Here is a 23,242-nt window from a genome sequence, read left to right on the forward strand (position 1 = left end):
GTGATATCCATATGGGTAAAACGCCTTCCAGTAGGCAACGAAATTCAATTTCTTGGCTGATATCGCGGCAAATACGGCGGCATCTGATTTTTTTGAATCAAATATTGGTGCACCTTTTAAACTAAAAAAGGACGCATGCATTCTTATCGTAATTTGGGAGTCAGTAAATAAAAAAAAATGGAATTTCGCTTTGATAGTGTCAACTGGGGCAACATGCAACAATTTTCAACTTCAATGGCTTCTAAAAAACTTATGTTCACAGTTAATCCTACCCCTTATGCATCAAAAATTTTAAGGATGATGGAACATCAAATTGGTGTAGGTAGAAAAACTATTGGTTTCTTTAGTTATTTTTAATTTTCTAAAAACATGCGATTTTCACCCTCCTTAGAAAACGGAGTAACTTGCAACAAACTTTGAATTTAATGAAAAATCTTATGAACACGTATGATAATTTATAGTTTTTAATATATGTATTTGCGATGCCTTAAAGACCATTACGCATAAAACACCAATTGCAGTAATTTTTAGGTCTGAAAAAACTAATTTTCATTTTATTCTGAAAATAAGGATGCTGCATAGTCATCCGAAAGGGCATGCGATTGAAAAAAGAAAAGCTGAAATTTTATTAATCGGCGCAGTCTGGTTTGTCATAAAACCTAAAATGATATCTGATCATGAAAAATTACAAGTTTCACGAAGATCCGATTTATCCTTCTGTTTCTCAGAGTGTATGTCGTTTTAATGAAATTTACACCTAAGAAATGATAGATAAGCTTGTTTGCCGCAACATAAATGAAGAAAAACATCATTCGTGGCCATTAGTTGGCGTATTTTAAAAAATATAATTTTTTAAAAATAATTTTTAAAAATATAAATTTTTAAAAATAATGACATGGGCCATTTTACCCCGCTGTTGCATCTTGTACAGTTTTCCCCTAAGGACCTTGTATGAAGCTGTTAGCTGGAATAAGCTAGGGTATACTGGGTCCGTGGAACAGGGGTGCCAGGTCGTCAAAACACGACACGACAACACGAAGTTAAAAATCAGGATTTTTCAGGACACCTCTTGATTCAAGGAAATAGCAAACAGCTCTGCTTAGATATCATAGATAAAAGCACATTACAGGTGCAGTAAACGCCTCGATTAATGCAACATCAGTAAGCAGCTTCTTGTCTGGCCTGCAGTTCAAAACGAATAACACCACTTAAATATCTTCTGAACCGAAGACTACCATCTCTTAAATGGGTCTATACTAAAAATATAAATGTCTATACATGAACCCGCAGATGAACAAGAAGTGTTTTGATATTTTAAAAGTTAAAGGAGATTTGATCCTTTATTCAGGGTGCCCTAAGATTTGGTAAAAAATTAGTAAAATTGAAAGAAAAGAGGATTCTTGGCTAGTTTTTGCCATATTAGTTTTCATTTTACAGTTCATAAGTGATACACCCAAACAAGGTTTCCGAAATCACAGAAAAATCTGTAATTTCATAGAATTTTGAGAAAATTTTCATTACAGAATCTGCGTCACAGACCACAGAATTTTGTGAAAAAATCAGCACTAACTGAGCATAAACAATCCTGATATTATCGTAAGTATTCTCAATAAAAATCTGATAGAAATTCACGAGACCTTTTTTCCCTTCAAGTTTCGGAAATTTAATAGTAAAACTTGGTTTAATAATGATATTAAAATAGCTATGACACATCGCGATATTGCTTACCGGACCTGGAAACGAAACAAAACCTCAGAAAACCATGCCTCATTCAAGCAATTAAGAAATAGAGTCAACACACTAATTCGCAAAGCTAAAATTCATTATGATAAACAGCGAAACGATTTTAATCTACCATCAAAAGCTCTTTGGAAAAATATCAAAAGTTTAGGTTTGTCCAAAAAATCCGTAGACGATCAACATAGTAGCTTCTCTCCAGATGAAATCAATAAATATTTTTCTTCTAATTTTAGAAATTGTACCAACACCTTTATACCTCCAACTAGTTTGAATAGTTTTGGATTTAGATCAGTTCAAGAATATGAGATTATTAATTCAATATTTTCTATAAAATCTAACGCCACTGGTCTCGACAATCTTCCGATAAAACTAATACAAATTGTTCTTCCTCAAATTTTGGCAGTTTTGAAACACCTTTTTTTACACTATTATAAAATCCTCGAAATTTCCTAATGAATGGAAACTTTCAAAAATTGTACCTATACCAAAGAAAGCAAAATCTTGCGCCATTTCTAATTTACGACCGGTTAGTATTTTGTGTTCGCTATCGAAGGTATTCGAAAAATTAATAAAAGAACAAATCTCAGAATACATAAATGACAATGATTTTCTGCACGAATTTCAATCTGGTTTTCGTAAAAATCACAGTACTGAGACAGCTCTGATTAAAGTGCACGATGATATAGCCAAATGTGTGGACAGAAAAGGAGTTGCTATATTACTTTTGATTGACTTTGCAAAGGCATTTGATAGGGTATCACATGCTGGATTATATAACAAACTTATAAATCGTTTTTCTTTTGGTGCATCAGCTGCTAATCTAATCAAATCGTATCTGATTCTAAGGAAGCAAGCCGTACTCTTCGATGGTTCTATGTCGAACTTTGAGAATATTCAATCTGGTGTCCCACAAGGTTCCGTGTTAGGACCTATTTTATTTTCTTTATTTATGAATGATCTACCTAACGTTTTGGAATATTGTACCCCACATCTTTTTGCTGACGATGTTCAACTTTATTTTTGCAATTACGGTCAATATAACGCTTTCGAAGTTGCACATAAAATAAACAATGATTTATGCAAACTTCATTGTTGGTCGTGTAGGAATCGATTACCAATAAACTCTTCAAAAACTCAAGCTTTATTTATTTCTCGTCCTAAAAGTACGCTGGAACCTCCCGAATTAATCCTAAATAATGAAAAACTTGAGTTTTTAGACAGAATAAATAGTCTAGGTGTTATTTTTGATAATAACCTCAATTGGGGCATGCACATCCGATATCAGTGCTCAAAAATATACGCATCATTGAAACTGCTAAATATTAACACAAGGCACTTAGAAATACAATCAAAGATCAAACTATTTAAAACTTTTGTTCTCCCTCACTTTATGTATGGTGGATTTATCACTTCTAATGCTCAAATCAGTTTTATAGATCGACTTAACCTTCCAAAGCCGTTCGCAAAATTTCCGTACAAATCTATTTTTGATAAATTTGACCTGCAGTTTACGTACGTTTTCCTGGCCGCAAATATTGACCGATTTCGATGAATTTTAATTCATTGTATAGATAATTTATTCTAGTTTCCCAATATTGAAAAATAAAGTCGAAATATTTTACGAAATCACCAGTAGCTGATTCCGAATGAAAAAAGTCCCGAAAAAGAGCTCTTTTTAGAATGCCTATAACTTGAGACAGGTTCCAAATATTGCGCTGATTTTATAATATTTGGAATTGTCAAGAATAAATCTATCCATGGATGTATAAATTTTTGGTGGTCCAAAGGAAGTTTTGGCCGCTATCCCGGAACTTCCGGTAGAAAAAATTCTTACTTCAAAAAAGTCACCCAATTTTGGCTTTGCATTGCTGTATCTCGGTTACCAATGGATCGATTCTCTAAATTCAAATTTTAGTTTTTTTTCGTTAACTTTATTATTATTTTCATAGAACATAATTGGTTCCTCAAAAATCTCAGTTGTTCAGTATATGGTAATGAAACTCACATCTTTTTTGTCATTTTTCAAACTCCCCCTCGTGTCGGTGGGTTTACGCAATTTTGTTAGCGTGATTTCTCTAAAATTTGAACTCAAATTGGTCACTTTTTATATACCTAGAGATTCATTAGAATCTCCTCTTTCGATTGACATACATTTTGTGTGGTGTTTCGAAAATTTGTAGCAACGTTTTTCGAATTTACTGAAAGCTGCCAGATTTCAACCAGTTTGGTCCACGTTTTCAACAGGTTGGTGTACAAATCTCGCACCCCTCACGTAGCCGCGGGAGAAACAAATCCTTTAGCTCTCTTTTTGTCGCTCACCAAATCTACCACACAACCCAGCAGCAGGAGGAACTGCCATCTCGCCGCGTGGTTTGTTGATTGATTGTGCTGATGCTGATAACGAAATGAATGCTTTATTGTTTTAGGAATTGCTTGAATCTTTTTTGATTTAATATTTTAATGGATAGGCAACATTTCTAAAGTTCAGATTCAGATTACAGATTTCAGATTGCAGATTTCAGATTGCAGATTTCAGATTTCAGATTTCAGATTCAGATATCAGATTTAAATTTCAAGATCCGATTTCAGATTCAGATTCAGATCTCAGATTCAGATTTCAGATTCAGATTTCAGATTTAGATTTCAGATTCAGATTTCAGATTCAGATTTCAGATTCAGATTCAGATTTCAGATTTCAGATTCAGATTTCAGATTTCAGATTTCAGATTCAGATTTCAGATTCAGATTTCAGATTCAGATTTCAGATTCAGATTTCAGATTCAGATTTCAGATTCAGATTCAGATTTCAGATTTCAGATTTCAGATTCAGATTTCAGATTTCAGATTCAGATTTCAGATTCAGATTTCAGATTCAGATTTCAGATTCAGATTTCAGATTCAGATTTCAGATTCAGATTTCAGATTCAGATTTCAGATTCAGATTTCAGATTCAGATTTCAGATTCAGATTTCAGATTCAGATTTCAGATTCAGATTTCAGATTCAGATTTCAGATTCAGATTTCAGATTCAGATTTCAGATTCAGATTTCAGATTCAGATTTCAGATTCAGATTTCAGATTCAGATTTCAGATTCAGATTTCAGATTCAGATTTCAGATTCAGATTTCAGATTCAGATTTCAGATTCAGATTTCAGATTCAGATTTCAGATTCAGATTTCAGATTTCAGATTCAGATTTCAGATTCAGATTTCAGATTCAGATTTCAGATTCAGATTTCAGATTTCAGATTCAGATTTCAGATTCAGATTTCAGATTCAGATTTCAGATTCAGATTCAGATTTCAGATTTCAGATTTCAGATTTCAGATTTCAGATTTCAGATTCAGATTTCAGATTTCAGATTCAGATTTCAGATTCAGATTTCAGATTCAGATTTCAGATTCAGATTTCAGATTCAGATTTCAGATTCAGATTTCAGATTCAGATTTCAGATTCAGATTTCAGATTCAGATTTCAGATTCAGATTTCAGATTCAGATTTCAGATTCAGATTTCAGATTCAGATTTCAGATTCAGATTTCAGATTCAGATTTCAGATTCAGATTTCAGATTCAGATTTCAGATTCAGATTTCAGATTCAGATTTCAGATTCAGATTTCGATTTCAGATTCAGATTCAATTTCAAATTTCAGATTCTTATTTCAGATTCCGATTCAAATTCCGATTTTTGATTAAAGTTTCTGATTAAAATATCAGAATATTTGTTACTTGAATCATAGATTTTGTGTCTCCTGCAGTAGACACTGCTTGAAATAAAAGAAAAGAATCATGATAACATTCAAAACAAATGTATCACTGAAGAATTCTAAAATTCAGAAAATTCAGAAAAGAATCATGATAATATTCAAAACAAATGTGTCACTGAAGAATTCTTATGATAAAATATCTAAAAAGATTCAAGAAGCTTATTTCAATTTGGAAAAAAAATCTTTCTCTATTTTAAAAACAAAACCAGAGCTGCAAATTATCAGTGTCAGATAGACAATGTCAGCCGACTTTGATACTGCTCTGCATGTCTATGTCATGCGATACCGATTTTTGGTCAGCGACATGTGCTTACAATCTCAAAAATGTCATTCAATATTGACATTGCTGCCTGACCGACATTGTAGCTTGGTCATTCAACTCGTAGATGACTTTGATATTCTTTCGATAACATTGACTACTAGACATTGGTCGGGTAGAACGAAATTGACTGAAATTTATCAGCCTTGAACAAAACATTTACTACGCAAAGAGGAATTAGCATCAGCACAATCAATCAACAAACCACGCGGCGAGACGGCAGTTCCTCCTGCTGCTGGGTTGTGTGGTAGATTTGGTGAGCGACAAAAAGAGAGCTACAGGATTTGTTTCTCCCGCGGCTACGTGAGGGGTGCGAGATTTGTACACCAACCTGTTGAAAACGTGGACCAAACTGGTTGAAATCTGTCAGCTTTCACTAAATTCGAAAAACGTTGCTACAAATTTTCGAAACACCACACAAAATGTATGTCAATCGAAAGAGGAGATTCTAATGAATCTCTAGGTATATAAAAAGTGACCAATTTGAGTTCAAATTTTAGAGAAATCACGCTAACAAAATCGCGTAAACCCACTGACACGAGGGGGAGTTTGAAAAATGACAAAAAATATGTGAGTTTCATTACCATATACTGAACAACTGAGATTTTTGAGGAACCAATTATGTTCTATGAAAATAATAATAAAGTTAACGAAAAAAAACTAAAATTTGAATTTAGAGAATCGATCCATTGGTAACCGAGATACAGCAATGCAAAGCCAAAATTGGGTGACTTTTTTGAAGTAAGAATTTTTTCTACCGGAAGTTCCGGGATAGCGGCCAAAACTTCCTTTGGACCACCAAAAATTTATACATCCATGGATAGATTTATTCTTGACAATTCCAAATATTATAAAATCAGCGCAATATTTGGAACCTGTCTCAAGTTATAGGCATTCTAAAAAGAGCTCTTTTTTGGGACTTTTTTCATTCGGAATCAGCTACTGGTGATTTCGTAAAATATTTCGACTCTATTTTTCAATATTGGGAAACTAGATTAAATTATCTATACAATGAATTAAAATTCATCGAAATCGGTCAATATTTGCGGCCAGGGGAACTTACGCAAACTCTCGGGTCATATAGACCCGAACAGCCTAATTACGGATTTTTTTGAGGGAGCACTTCCGGTGGTCACAGGAAGTTGCCTGGTACTACAGATTGTGTATTTCGTGATTCCCCAGGGAGGTTTTTAAAATCAAATTTTTGCGATTTTTTCTCGAAGAGTTATGATGATTTGAATGTGCGCTTCGGGTCATATTGACCCGAACGACTTTGGAAGGTTAAAGTTGCATTGAATGCCTGCGTACGGTACGTGTTCAGACTTTCACGATTTTCTAGAGTAACACATCTCCAAAAATTTGTTGCGTTGCAACTTATTTTTATATTTGAATTCTTTTTACTGGCAATCTCAAGTTCAATATCTCTAGGTAGCGAATAATGAACCGGCCCTGTTGAAGCGGATTGAACTTCACGATCCGACGTCAAGAGGGCTACCAGAAGTAAAATGGCTTGTCGGTGTAGCGTCCATACAACCGCTGAGAAGAAATGCTGGAATTTCGCGCGCGATCTACTAGCATTGTCTTGGCAAAAAACCCGAAGCCAACCTCATAGGGGGATGCGATCGGGAAGCCTTCTTGCTAGCTGGGAAACTGAAAACCGGTCTCTTAATATTCGAGACACTGATTGGAAAAGTCGCTCAGAAATCGGAAAATTCGTAGTCCGTAGTCGTTGGAATATAGAATCGGAAATCTAATAATTGTTGAAGCTGGTAGTCTCCGACACGTTATTGTTGTGCATTCGGTTCGGTTAACGGAAAGTTTCGGGTAGCGGAAGTGCCTACTGGTTGTTGAACCTGGTCCTTGGAGGCCAATTGAAGGTCTGCGCTAAGACGCTTGACGGAAGTAATTGGCGCGTCGTCGGTAAGTTTATTTTACTTCTAAAATTTGTTCGCTATACTTCCGATATTTCCCTTGAGATTGCCTAGTTTCAACAAACGAGATCCGCGCAAATTTAAATTGTCCCCCCCTGGGGTAAGAGTCCGGGCTAACTGATTGATGACCGTTGGCACATCTACTCTTAGTGGATGGCGCTTAAGTGCCGACGGTATAGTTTGCGCCTTTTAATCTCGCAAGATAATTCTCGATTCGTAGCAAATTTCTTCTTGGATGTGATTTCAAAAACTTTTTGGGTTAGCGATCGTGTACGGTAATGCACAGCATTATTATTAGTAAAAAACCTTCTTATTTATACTCGATGCCAGGGCCGTAGGAAGAACCGACTCATGGGGGGGGGTTTTGGTGACTAACTTTTACCTATGATGTTTTGTCTTTCACGAAATTAAAACAAATTATGTTTATTATATACATTATACATAATAGTTTTCGTATGAAATTGGAACTTAAGAGAAGACACGAATGCCACATGGATGGTTAAGTGTCATTTGTAAAACCTTAAAAAAAGTATTTCTTTTTTCATCGATGGTTAATTTTTTTGAATTTGTTTAAAAATCTGGTAGATTAAAGTTATTTGATTTGAGCATAAAATAAGTTCTTTTTAGGTTAGCCTTCAATTTCTTTAAAAAAATGAGTATAGAATAAGTTTCTATACTCAAATATAACAAGCCCAATCTTCTTAACTTTTTTGCAAATTCTAAGGTTCTAACCTTTGATGAAAATAAATCAAATTTTCCAAAAAAAATAGTAAGAGAAAAAAAAATCTAATCAAATTGGCTTGATGCAAACTTGAACTAAATTTATGATTTTATTTTGAAATTTTGCTATAAAAAAAAGCTTCAATATTAATAATGTTTAACAATACACCGAAAAAATAAAAAAAATCCTGTGGATGATTTTTTTAAATATAATTTGGGATATTTTGCATGAATCAAATTTAGAACATTAACTCAAATTCTTCTTTGTATTTGTGATTTTCAGCTCAATTGTGTGTACAAATTTATTCTGATTAAACACTTTGGACATTGAATTGACAAGCAAATTTTTAATTTAATGTTCTCTTTAATTTCCCAACAATTTTATGTTTATTGAAAAACTCATTCACTAGCTAAATCTTTTTCTCAATTTTAAATATGAATTCTAAACCTGAATTCAAAAATTGAACTTTGAATCTATTTCCGAATTTCAATACGATTTTCGCAATGTACAAAAAATACGATTTCCGAATCTAAATTCCAGATCAAAATTTCATGAGCCAAATCTTAGAGCCTTCATTCATGAATCTATTATTTAAATTCTGTTATGCTGGTTCAATCTTAAATCATTATTTCAATTATTTATTTTTAATCTGTTTAGTGAATCTGATTTAAAATGTGAATTTCGAATGATGAATCAGAATCTGGTATTCAATTTAGGATCGCCACTTAGAAGCTATAAATGTTTAAATATTGTGTTAGAATAAAGTTTAAGAACTTTGAATTTGAATATAAAACAAATACCAAATAATAGACCCTCTTTTTCCATATTCGGAAAACTATTATTAAAATATTGAAAATGCATTTGATTTTCGCAAAACATATGAAATGCAAAACCGAATTCGAACAAGGATTTCAAAGCAGCTTTTCATTCCTTATTTCTTATGATTATTCGAACTGAAAATCAAGAATCCTAAACTTGATACAAAATCAGAAATACGAAATATGTAGAAATACAATTTTGGTTTCAGGAATACGGAACCAGAACCTCCAAAATGGGTTTAGTTTAAAATTTAATATTCAGACCTGAATTTCTATGATAAGGATGCCAAATTGTACAGTTTTAACCGGATTGTCCCGGATATTTAATATCAAATTTTGGAGAAAAGTCCGGTCCGACCCGGTTGCCCAGATTTCATTGGAAAAGCCCGGATTTTACCCGGGTTTGTTCTCATTCTCATTCTTAAATCAAACTTAAAAAAATAAAAACAAATTGTGTTGTAATTTTTTTTATTTATGCGTCCAATATTTTTGCAGCAAGGTTCAAAAAACTATCATGAAAGGTTTTTGAATTTTTTTTTTTAGATTTTTGATGAGCAATTCCTAGGTTTTGACTAAAATTTCCCGGTTTTGCATGGATTTGGTCGACAATTTTGAAATCAAATACCCGGATTTTGCCAGGTTTTTATATAAAATAGCCTGGATTTGTCCGGCCCGGACACGTGCTGAAAAAATCTGACAACCTTATGAACCTATGAACAAGTGAGAAAATTTTGAAAAACTGTTGCAGAATTTTGAACTTGAAATGGGTTTTTGAGGTTGTCATTTTAGTTTTTAGTTCAGGTAGTTACTCTTAAATATCTTTGCTCTATTATCATAATTTGATTATGAATTCAAAATTTTGAGTGTAGAGTAGAATACCTCGCTTGCTTTTTTGGACCCTCATGGGGGGGGTTTAACCCCCAAAACCCCCCCCGTTCCTACGGCCATGCTCGATGCTCATTCCATTACGAAGTTCACGTACTAATAGTTTCATAATACCAACTCATAATTCTTCTTACTATAGTAATTCATTCATTGTAAGAGGTATCGTTTATTGGAATCAATTACCTTTGGAAATTAAAAATATTTTAAATAAAAAGGGATTCAGGGAGAGTTTGTTGGCAAAACTTAATAGCATAAGTAATTAAAAACAAAAACGTAAACATAAAAATGAAATATTTAATGAAAACGGTAACCTTCAGAAACATTGTTAGTTAGTAAATTTATTATTCAAGTGAAAATACCATATTGTAGCGAGTTAGAAGATCCAAGATCTTATGTTACATGATTAAAAATAAATAAATGAAATGAAATAACTAGATACATAAAAATATACCATGCCCCATCGGGGGCTACCGTTGCTATTCGTCACGTGGCTAATCAACGGTGATCGACATACTTGATGATAAATTTTGAACGTCGTTTCCACAATAATTCAATAACGCTTATCCTCGCATCATTGTTGATAATGTTCGTTATTGATAGACGATCATGAATGTCTCAGAAGGAAAATCTGAAGGAATACCAGGACCACGTGTTGAAAAAAGCCGTAGAACATGCTGGACAGTTCATTACGGTTACTTAGTAGTGATTTTGTTCTTCTACGCAAAGCGAAAAATTAAAAATCCTTTACGCATCGCTCAGAGCCGATACACATCAGTTGTGATCCTAGAAGGTTGAAAACCATCAAGGAAGGCTATAACCATCGAGACGTTCGTTGCTGATAGTCTGCGTCCTTCTTTACCACATGATGTTTTGCGGGAATGTTTTAAATACAGAAGCGTCGTTGTCATGCATGATTGTTTATATAATTTGGCTGAAGAAGGAAAAATTGACTGCTTCGATTTTTTGGCTCTGAATGCAGTAAAGCAAAATGATTGATTTTCGGAACATTGTTTTGGTCTTTAAAATGCCGAAAATAGGGAAAATTTATTTTGCTGTTATAGATACTCCCAATGCAAGAACAATAAAATGTTCTAAATCATTCAGAAGATGAAAAAATAAAAGATAAATCATCTAATGATACACTCCATACTCCTGCCAGGTTATCATATCATACTTACTTGAGTGTCCTGACGAAGTGCGTCGAGAAGAGACAGTAGATGAGGGGATTGGCGGCCGAATTGAGCGGAGCCAAACTTTGGATGAACGTGGCAATCGCGATGTTTGTCTGGGTTTTCGGAATCTGGCCAAATACCTGCATCAGATCGAACACGATGTACGGGGACCAGCAGAGGACAAACACTATCACTATCACGATGGTCATCTTGACCGTTTTGACCTTGGCACGCGGAATGATCCCCCGGGAGCTGGCTCGCCGGCTCGCCAAATCAGCACTTCCGTTCCGGTGACGCACTGTAGGGAGAAAGAAAGCACAAACAACTAAACAATCGCATTTTTTTTTAAATGTTGGTCTTTTATTCCTTCCTTCTTCCTTTTTCGTTCATTCTTGACCTTAGTCTTGCATACTTTTCGTTCTTTCTTATCACTTCTTCTTGTTTCCTCTTCCTTCTGCCTTCTTCTTTCTACCTTCTACATTGTTCTTTCGTGTTTTTCTCCTATCAATACCAATTTTGAAACAGTGTTAATTAATTTTTTTTTGTTCTTTCAATTATCAAGCATTCTCAACATCTTAAATAATAAGTCGGTCAATTTTTTCCCTGTTAACTCACATGGTCACACAACTAAAAGTCTGTTACACGATGTTGTGATGATTACTTACGTTTGCCCCCCACCGGTCCCAGCATCGATCCTTTGGACCAAATCGTCTTAATGATGATTACATAACAGGCCGAGATGATGAAAGCCGGTATCACAAATAGAGACGTGGCCACCCAGCTCATGTAAAGCTGCCACCGGAGTGCACTTCCCAGATCTATCCAACACTGAAGCTGATCTGATTGTGGAAAACGAAGAGAGAGGAAAAAGAAAGAAAAATACACAAAATAATGTAACCGAGTTTTTGGAATCAGGCCTTTTGTCATGACAATCACGGATAATCCGGTTCCGGTCAGCAATTCACGTCTCTCTACCGACCTTGAATAACACGCTCCTCGTAGAGATAAAACATGGGCGATGAGAAAACCGCACTAAAACTCCACGCCGCCCCCACCAGTCTTCGCGCTCTCTTCCCTGGGTTGGGTGGGGAAAAAAGTTAAGAAAGGAAACGAGAAAAAAAGGTTATCGTAAAACACATTTGAAACTGTGGAAATCTTCACAAATCACACAGACAGCAGATCGAAACAGTGATTCTACGGACAGAGTACAGTGCGCTGCCGATGATTTTTTGACAAAACTTATTTACAAATATTATGTCTGACAAATGATTAGCTTGGAGAAAGCATTCAAATTCGGACCGAATATATAATTCGGCAACACCCTGTACCCTGTGGCATATTAAGGTGGACAACGAGAAAATAACTCACAACATCCGGAGAAGTTCATCGGATGGGTAATCGCATCGTACCGGTCGATGCTCAAGGCCACCAGGACATAGGTTGACGCGTACGTGACCCACACCTGGACGAAGCGGATCACTTTGCAGGCCACGTTTCCGGCGAGCCACGAGATTGTAATCCGCTGCACAATGTCCGTCAACACGCTCAGCAGCCCCACGCTCAGATCTGTTGGGAGGAAGTCGGAAATTCGAAAATGATTACTATTCGTTGGAAATTAGAGGACCAGGCGAAATCCAGTCGGATAATTCAAAGTAATTCTATCCAGTAAGAAACGATACTGAGAAAGGATAATATTTCTCGTTAACCCCCGGACTAAGAATCTGTTGAGCAAAAATGAATTCACCAATGGAAATAAATTTATTGACTGCCCTCTGCCTAAATGCCAAGAAAAATAATCGTTTTTTTCAAAACTGCTAAAAGAAATAAGATAAATTTAAAAAAAAAATCGGTTTTACAATTGTCATAAGAATTTCCTATGCATAAAAAATATTTGAAAATATTAAAAAAAAAAACTTCGAGAACATACATGGGCTCATATGCAGTCTGCCCAGCGTGTGGTGGCGTACGTATAGAAGACACCCAAACATGTGGTGTATGTTTGACGAAGGTTCATAGCGACACGACATCCCTTGAGCGAGGCTACAAAGATAAGGCATCATCTTTTGCGTAGCGGAGGTCAGGGGTGCGCCGCGAACGTGTGTAGGATACTTCAAACACTTGTAACCAGTGCGTTGACTTACCGGTTAGTGAAGTGAGAATCGTAGTTTTAAATTTCGTAGCAAACTGAAATGTTCAAGAAGGCGCTTTGGCGCGTGAAGGAGGAGGACCGCTCGAAGATACCGAACACGATAACAAGCAGCGAGAATAGGTCAACGCAGCGCTAGCCCACACCAGGTGGAGCTGGAGGACACGTTACAGTAACGCTAACGCACCAAAACGTAACCGTAACGAGGCATGATGGGAGGAATTCAAGGAGGGACAAAAATCCCTATGATCTGATTACGGGGTCAATGTCCTGGATCATGAAACAAGCTCACTTTGGTTTACATGTTCGAGACGTCGACATCACCAGCAACCTACACACACACGAGTTGTCTTGTAGGGGTCCTTCAAATATTACGTAACGCAATTTTCGAGCATTTTCAACCCCCCCCTCTCCCCTACGTAACACATTCATCTCAAAATTTCTGAACAAAATCCACAAATCGTAACAAACTGCTATACCCCCTCCCCCCCCTAAAAGCGTTACGTAATATTTGAATGGTCCCTGTAAAGACCACAATCCAGGTAACCGCCATTTTGAACCCCGTACCAGACAAACAACTAATTACTTCCGAATCCCATCATGTTCCGAAGCACCCCGAAATTCTTAGCTGAAGATTCAGTCGGCTTACGCGTCAACTGCCGAAGCATGTCCGAAAGTGACCCCTTTCTTTAACTCCATCCAGTTCCACCTAGTGCTGCGATCCGAGGACAGTCTGCCGACCCCTGGTCCCGTGTGCAGCTCCCGAGGGCGAAATTGAGGAGGTTTGGACGCCCACAACAATCCGTCGTCAATACCCCGACACGCATCGGAGCTTAGCCACCGATAGCCCCGAGAGTCACCACCAAGGAAGTCGAGCCGCCATCTTCCAACACTCCCGTCACGTAAATCACCCCATGCTGCAATCAAGGTAGGACCCAATCGACCTTTTCTGGGGAATCATTGTTGGGACATACACCCTCGATCCTAATACTACCAAACGTCAGTGTTGTGACCTCAAGTTATTGTGTTTGGGAAAATAAAGTAGGAGTTTTCCGGATCAACTCAAAGTGTTTCCTTGAATACGCGAAATTCCTTTACGAGTGCCGACCCTGAGGCTAGAGGGGGGTTCTTGCTCCACTGAGCAGTAAATTAGCCCGTTAGTTACACACTGTCGTCGGGGCATACCCACGGGTAGAGAGACTCTCGATGCCGGGCGAGCCTCTCGAGTCGGATTAGGATGGCGTCGGCGGGAAACATCCAAGTCGTAGCGTTCAAAGTCCCGAACGTGTGCCGTGACAGGTGCGAGTCCAGGACAAGCTGCTCTCGATCTGGCACACAAAGGGGAGAAAAATCCGCGGGTTGCCAGCCAAGGGGGAAAAAGAAGACCGGACAACGGTCGGAGTAGACTGACCCCATCGACGGGGGGCTGTCGAGTAGAGTGCGTCCGACCCCACGGTTTGAAGCTACAAAGATAAGGCAACATCTTCTGCGTAGCGGATGCCGTGGGTGCGCCGCGTTCGTGCGCAGGATGCTCCACCTTCGGGGAGTATCCGAGTTGGGCGGTTTCCAACGACAGAAGCTGCGGGGATAAGACTATGCCTTCTTCGCAGTGGAAATTGTTGGGAAAGGGTTATTCCACGATCGGGGAATACCCACGGGTAGAGTGGCTATCGACGCCGGGTGAGGCATTCGAGTCGGAGTGGAATGACGTCTCCGTCGGGAATTATCCGAGTCGTTGCATGTGCCGTGACAGGCACGAGTCTAGGGTAAGCTGCTCTCGATCTGGCACACGACGGGCAAGGTGGCGAATCTCGAATCCTGGAGATAAGAGGTCGGGCTTCGAGTCGTTAGAGGAGAGGTCAGGCCTCGAACCTTCTGGCGGAGAGGTTTGTGTGGTCAATCCCGAGTCTTTATGATAAGGGGTCAGGTCTTGAGTCGTAAGAAGAGCGATTAGGCCCTAAATCAACAAGAGAAAGGGTACACGTGGTCACCTCGAGTCATTACGAGGAGAGGTCAGATCTCAAGTCGTTAGAGGAGAGATCGGGTCTTGAATCGTACAGAGGATGTCGATGCGAGGAGGGATCGGATTTCGAGTCGTTAGAGGAGAGATCAGGCCTTAAGTCGCGTAGAGGAGAGGTTTGTGTGGGAATCTCGAGTCATTGCGAGGAGATTCCGGTTCTCAAGTCGTTAGAGGAGAAATCAGGCGTCGAGTCATAAGGATGATAGGTTTTGCTGAAAGTGGTTTCGTTAATGAGTATTGCCTTGGAGACCTCCCACTATTGAAGAATAATGTGCTTAACAGTTCGAGGTGAGAACCAGGTCTGCGACCCCGGGTGAATTTTAGGGAGTAGGGGGTATACACGGAGTATACCATGAGTCTTCCCATTGTACCCATGGACCCAGAGTAGCAAACTTGGGGGACGCGGTGGCTCGCCGTGCCTTGGAATACAATCCGTAAACCGGTATTTACCACCTGTGGTTACCAACTAAAAAAAGCGACACGTACCAACATTTTTAGCGCCTGTGAACCTGACACAACGGTTGGTGTAGCCGCCACTGACCGATACCTTACTGGCGTACGACTTAAGCGCCACTCCGTTATGAGATCTTACGCCACGGTTTAATATGCCCGGTGAGACTCCGCTGAGGGCGAGCCCATATATTATCCTTAAAAGTGATTAAGGATCGATTCAGATAGGGCCCTCCAAATAGCTAACCCAAAATGCGACAAAACTAATCCATCATACCGAAATTGCAATCAACCAACATAAAATATCAGAACAGCTCAGTTATATTCCGCCCGCAGCTGGCGATTTCATCACTGAGCTGACGACCTCCCGAATCCCAATTACAACCAACAATTTAGATGCATGTGAGACTCCCTTGGTCCTTCCCCAGACTACCCCAGTGTGATCAAAATCCTCAATAAACCAATTGATAAGTTCAGGGGTCAATTACCTACCTAAGGGTCCGGCGCCGATTGACCGACGCATAGGGCTGAGATAAAAGATCTCCACTGCTGGCGATCCGGAGCCAGCGTCTTCACTTGCTGCCAGCCAAGGTTCTCGTCAACTGTGCGGATTTCAGCGGCTAGACCTCGACGCCACGAGCTTTTGGGCCTGCCTCTCCTTCGATGCCCATCTGGATTCCAGTCAAACGCCTCTCTGCAAATCTCGTTTTCATCTCTTCGCAGCGTGTGCCCAATAGACTGAGTCGATTTGGGGTCATTTTCGAATTTCTCAATCCCTGGGGTCTTAAAGTTTCGTTTTGTCCTAAAACTCATCCATGATTTTTTGCCGAATTTTAAAGTAAAGTTTACATGAGTAAATTTGAGCTTTTAGGTTTGTATGGGAAAATTGAATATTTTGTACTGAAAAACGAACATGGTTTTTCATTTTACTCTGGTGCCCAGCCGTTCAACCCTTTATGTGCCAATTTATTTATTTATTTATTTAAGTCTTTGACTGCTGCCATCACATTTATTTGTGTAAAACATCAACGGATCACATGTTGATCCTAATGATAGCCATACAGACCGAATATTAAAATTAACTTATGTTTAAATTAAAACTATGTTAAAACTAGGGAACGTTACGTATTGCACATTTAAACATTGATTTGGATACATTGAAGTCAAACAAGTGTGAAACATCGTTGAAGACTTGACAACATCGATTCAGCGGGTGGTTTTGACCAAAAACTGTTCTGTTTCTAGGTAGCCAAAGGGTGGTTTGATTACGCAAACGGCGGGCTGGGGCGTGCAAACTCAAGCTTTGGAGCAATTGTGGACAGTCTATAGCGTTTGTCAGGATGTCGTAAACAAACATTCGCTGCAAATATGTTCTTCTTTGGCCTAGGGACGGTATAGACAAAAGAGCACACCTTTGTGGGTAGGGTGGTAGCCTTTCAGGGTCTCTCCATGGCAGTTGACGCAACGCATAACGAAGAAATTTTCTCTGAATTCGTTCGATTCGTTCGATATGGACAGAGTGGTAGGGTGCCCAAACTGGTGCCGCATACTCCAAGACACTTCGCACCAAAGAGCAGAACACTGTCTTGAGAGCGTATGGGTCCTCAAAGTTCAAAGTATTTCGTCGCAGGAATCCAAACAGAGCGAAGGCTTTAGCTGTTGTTGTTGCGATATGCTGATTAAACGAGAGTTTCTGATCAAAGGTTACTCCAAGATCCTTTATCAGGGGTTGAAAATCGAGTCGTCAGCTAGATGCCCGAATCGATCAAAACGCAAACCATTCCGAATCATGCTTGAGCTGAATGATTCCATTCTGTAACATTATGGAATGGAATGGATTGCCAAACAAATTATCCCGAGCCATCGCGTGGACGAATGAAATTATTTCGACCTATTTGATATCAACCAAGTTCAAGGCGGAGGCCAGTGAAAATGAAAGGTATTCATAACTTGTTGTAGCGAATTGATATTACTAAACAATAATTGGTTGCACTAAACCTCCACATTATGGATATTGGGTATAAGGGCTCAAGGGGTGGAAATCAAATTTTACTTTCCGACGCCATCTTGAAATCTAAGATGGCGGCTTCCGCTCAGCTTAAAAATGGTGTAAATGACTGAAAATCGAATAAACCACCCACAATATGGGTATCAGGTGAAAGGGCTCAGCGAGTAGAAGTAGAATTTCGTCATCCGACACTATCTTGAAATCCAAGATGGCGGCTTCCGCTTAACTTAATAAATTACTGAAAATCAATTGAACCACCCACAATATGGGTATCAGGTGAAAGGGCTCAGCGCCCAGAATCTTAAGCCATCTGTCGGTGCATCCTGAAACCATTGTGCTTCATCAATAAAATTATACAAATGACAATAAACAAGCCCAATGAAAACTGTCTTGTTTGAACCACCTTATAGTATTGGAAAATTAATCTATTATATTTTTACTTTGGTCTTTGCCTAAAATGTGAAATTGTTTATTTTGATTTACTGTATTATAGATCAATGTTGGACAATCAACTGGCTGTTGATTGATTTTGATTTACAAAAATATACAACCCTATCGTACCGTTTGTGAGTTGGGTACCAATTTATTGTGGGATTCTCTATATTTTGAAATTAATCCGGCTTCATTGCAGTGTGGAGATTATAATGTTCGTAATAAACAATTTATTAGGTTTTGAATTATTCATGGTTAATATTTAAACAAATAGTTAACTACAAAAAAAATACAAAAGTAAATAAACCACCATGAAAAACTTAACTTCTAATTTTAAAAACTGTGATGGCTGTTTGGTTTGGTGGCAAAATTTAAAACAAACCCCAAAATTCAATGCTTTCCAATACCATCAATACAAATTCAAAAAGATACAAGAACATTGCTATCTTGATGCAAACAAAGGTTAATTTTTGTTCTTGCCATTGATGGGGGTTTGAGTGAATTCGTTTATTTGTTTTGATTTGGATGTGGAAGCGCGCGAAGAATTCACGCTCAAGAATTGAATTAAAATTTAGCCAACAAATAAGGAAAATCGTGTAAAAAGTAAAACGGTTAGGGTAACGATAGATCTAGAAGTACAACAGAAGCAGAGGATGGATTTCAAAATGGCGTTGCATGGAGAAATTAGACTTCTACTCGTTGAACCCTTTCACCCAATACCCATATTGTGTGGGTTTCATAAATTTTTCAGTCATTTACAGCACTTTGGCGTCGGATGACGATATTCGACTTTTACGCGTTAAGCCCTTTTCTTCAATACCCATATTGTGTGGGTTTCATACGTTTTTCAGACATTTACAGCATTTTGAACTTAAACGGAAGCCGCCATCTTGGATTTCAAAATGGCGTCGGATGACGATATTCGACTTCTACGCGTCAAGCCCTTTTCCCCAATACCCATATTGTGTGGGTTTCATACATTTTTCAGCCATTTACAGTATTTTGAAGTTAATGGAAGCCGCCGTCTTGGATTTCAAGATGGCGTCGCATGACGATATTCGACTTCTACGCGTTGAGCCCTTTCACCCAATACCCATATTGTGTGGGTTTCATACATTTTTCAGACATTTACAGCATTTTGAACTTAAACGGAAGCCGCCATCTTGGATTTCAAGATGGCGTCGGATGACGATATTCGTCTTCTACGCGTTAAGCCCTTTACCCCAATACCCATATTGTGTGTGTTTCATACATTTTTCAGTCATTTACTGCAATTTTTAGTTAAGCAGAAACTGCCATCCCCAGCCATCTCCATTTGAGAAAGAATAAAATTGAAATGACCATCATTCAATTTTGTAACATAAACGAATGACGCCGATTCGAAGAAATGCCTTGGAGCTTCTGCTATGTCTGAATATTCCACTGCGCGCTGGTTTGAAAGTAGGCAACACAGATAACACAGAAGCATGTTGTTCACAGAGCAGATCGAAGCACGTTCATTTCTGTAGGGCTTCACTAAGGGGGTGAACGTGAATTTTGATTCATTTTTCAAACCCTGCAATTTATAAATTTCTTTTAGGAAATTTTCCGCTCAACAACATTGTCGAAGACCGTAACTTATTATCTCTTCAGACAACGAAGTTATAACCTATTTAATGAAGGTATGTCTTTTGGCATTGAAGGCAATTCAAATAAACCCGCAACACTGCCGGGTACAAACAAGAGATTGCTTGACTGATTTGCTTATAGATGTTTTCCTTCAAATTTCATCATACTAGTTTCTTCGGAGCGATTGTTGTTTACATTAGGAGCCATCTTTTGATGTTTTTTATAAATTAAAATAACTATGCTTGCAGGGCTGGCATTTCATTGGTTGCAAGCGCATCAGCATTTCACGTAGAGCTGCAACAGCGAAACAACGAACCCCACACTCAGTATGGAAAACACCTATATTAGAATCGTTGTAGCTCGGCCTGCTCTTAACCGATCTTCACAAATGTGATATCAAAATGAAGATAAAAGATTCGTTTAGCATTTTGTTAAACAAAATTTGAAAACCAAATCATGAGGTCTTCAGAAATGTTGCTTCAACTGAATGCCTTTTGCTGAAACATATTCTCCCGGGTAACCATAAAAAACATATGCAATAATTCAAAAATCGGATATTTCATGTATTTAAATAAAAAACTAATACTTATAATGAATGTTTTTATTATTAGAAACTCAAATCTTTTTTAGATCGAAACTCTGGCATTTGTTTTCGGCCAGCTTGTTGGGCGATAGTGTATTCATGGTGTTTTTCGAACAATAAGACTTATGATATTTGGTGCACTTTTGTTTCAAATTAAATGTTGATTGCAAAATATGTTTAAACAGAATTGGTCCTAGAATTATTATTTATTTTGTTCTAAATATCTGTGCAAATTTCAACTCTTGAATGGAACGAAATGTTATAAAGTAATATCAAATGCCTTCTGGTATCGATTCTATGCGTAAGTATTTTCAAAATTATTCGATGCATACACTCGAAAAACAACAAGACGTTTTAAACTTTGTGAATATTGTAATCGATTTGCATATAGGATTACAATCAGTTTTCAATTCACTAGATACTAGATGAGCATTAATTTTTTCATAAATCCATTGTTCAAATGCAAAATTAGAATTTTTATCGTATTTACATTTAAGTCAAACGTCGACATTGTATTTAGGAAGCTTATTTCATTAGATACGATTGGGCACATAAGGTAGATATGAACTCTTCTATACCCAATTGTAGTAGTGACAGTCAGTTTCTAAATACCAATATTAAGTTTCGTGGTGTGCGTGAAATTTGACTGATTTTGGTTACTACTGGTTGACTTTGTCCGACAAGAGCGATGTGAACTAAAGTATACCTTGATATTTAAACGAATCGTGACTGACTTCTCATTTTTGTTTGTTTTTGGGTTATTTGGCAGATAAGGGTTGCAAAAAAATTTTAAAGGAGTGTTTGTGAAGGGTTTTGCCGCGAGTTTTGTAAATTCATGTAAGTAGAACTGTTCAATAAATAAAAGGATATTTTTTCAATTACTTACAATTACTTTACATAAATGATGACCCAGTGTAAGAATGTCCGATTCAAACTCAATACGAACAAGGCTTAAGGCGTCGAAAATGTTGAAAAAAATCGTAGGAGATGGAAGAAATTTTGTATCGTCAAGACTACCATCATTGAGAGACGTTTTGCGATATGGATTACTCGTACAAGATCGAATTTCGATACCTTCCTCAAAATTTTTAAAAACAAAGTTAATATCCGAAATTTTTCAAGCCTTGATGAAAGAATGGAAAAATAAGAACCCTTTATATGTCCCACCTGTTCTAATCTCAGAGCAACGAGTTAGACAAAAAAATAGCGGAATGTTGGAACCTTGCTAGTGAAATCGCACACGGAAGGTGCAAAGAAGCTAAGAAAAATATTTTTTTTTCAAAGCTGGACAAATTGTTTGACATTCTAAAATGTAAATGTTTGATATCAGAAGATACGGAGTGCAAACATTTATTTATTTATTTATTTATTTATTTATTTATTAATCCATCGAACTAAAAGTCTAAATGGATGAGATGGGAAAAGCACTAGGCATAAAAACCCATCAATGGCAAGAACAATGCATTAGCATTACAATAGTTTGTCAGGAATTAAAATTGAAATACAGAGATTATAAAATAAAATAATACTAAGATCTAACATGAGATACAGAATACAAATTAAAATCATCTTAACATTGAAGTTCGTAAGCGGTTCAACAAAGTATCTACGGTCAAATGAAAGTCAAATTCACTGCATCTATCATTAAACACTGCGCACATTGCACGAATAGGCTCTTTCTGGCCGTAGAGCGTTCGATGGAATCCAAGCCGAAGAAATTCTCGGCTTCTCAGTTGTCTGGGAGTTACGTTGAAGTCTATCCTCGCAAGAATGTTTGGAGCATCAATGCATCCGAGCAGCAATTTCCCGACGAATGCCGCTTTGAGGTATTCTCGTCGATCAGCAAGAGTATCCAGTTTCAGCCAGGAGCATCGTTGCGTATATGAGGGAGATTCATCAGGTACTGGCCAGGGGCAAATCCGAAGCACTGAGCGGGTGAATTTCGCTTGTACGGATTCGATTCTATGAACCCAATTGTCATGACTAGGGCACCAGATGATAGCCGCCGATTCAAGGTGCGATCGAACTAATGCACAGTACAAAGTCCGTAGGCAGCGTAGGTTCGTAAATTCTCTGGTCGTTCGCAGAATAAAACCTAAATTGCGGTTCGCCTTGGCAATGACATGATTCAGATGATATTCAAACGTCATTTTTGAGTCCAACAGTACACCTAAATCTTTTATAACGGAAACTCGTTCAAGCGTGGAATTCTTCAAAGTGTAATTCCAAACCAACGGACTCTTTTTCCGCGTAAAGCTGATGATATTGCATTTCACCACACTGACAGTTAAGCAATTCAGATCGCACCACTCCATAAATTTGTTCAAAATTTGTTGCAACTCCAAACAGTCGGTATAATTTTCAATCTTCCGATAAATTTTGAGGTCATCAGCATACAGCATTCTGCAGCCCGACGGTAGGGCGTATGTAACGTCATTGTAATAGATACAGAATAACAGAGGTCCGATATTGCTACCTTGAGGTACTCCGGAGCTATTCTGGAACACAAAAGACTCAGCATTTCCCAGTCGCACAGTAAGAAAACGATTCGTGAGAAATGATTCGAACCAAATCACGAGTCCGTCTCCAAGCCCAAGCTTTTTTAATTTCGCTAGGAGTAAACGGTGGTCAATGCAATCAAAG

At 37.8% G+C, this 23,242-nt stretch overlaps 1 protein-coding gene across 1 annotated transcript in view; it reads right to left on the reverse strand.

Moving 5' to 3' along the window:
* LOC129758367 (cardioacceleratory peptide receptor-like) overlaps positions 1-23,242 on the reverse strand; it is a 309,792-nt gene that overhangs the window by 13,751 nt on the left and 272,799 nt on the right. The window contains exons 5-8 of the mRNA XM_055755868.1: positions 12,721-12,918; positions 12,332-12,427; positions 12,018-12,191; positions 11,359-11,650 (exon numbers count right to left, since the gene is read on the reverse strand). Coding sequence (XP_055611843.1) covers positions 11,359-11,650; positions 12,018-12,191; positions 12,332-12,427; positions 12,721-12,918 — 760 coding nt within the window. The remainder of the gene's footprint in view (positions 1-11,358; positions 11,651-12,017; positions 12,192-12,331; positions 12,428-12,720; positions 12,919-23,242) is intronic.

This window comes from Uranotaenia lowii, chromosome 3 (genome assembly GCF_029784155.1).
Source record: "Uranotaenia lowii strain MFRU-FL chromosome 3, ASM2978415v1, whole genome shotgun sequence".
Lineage (NCBI taxonomy): Eukaryota > Metazoa > Arthropoda > Insecta > Diptera > Culicidae > Uranotaenia > Uranotaenia lowii.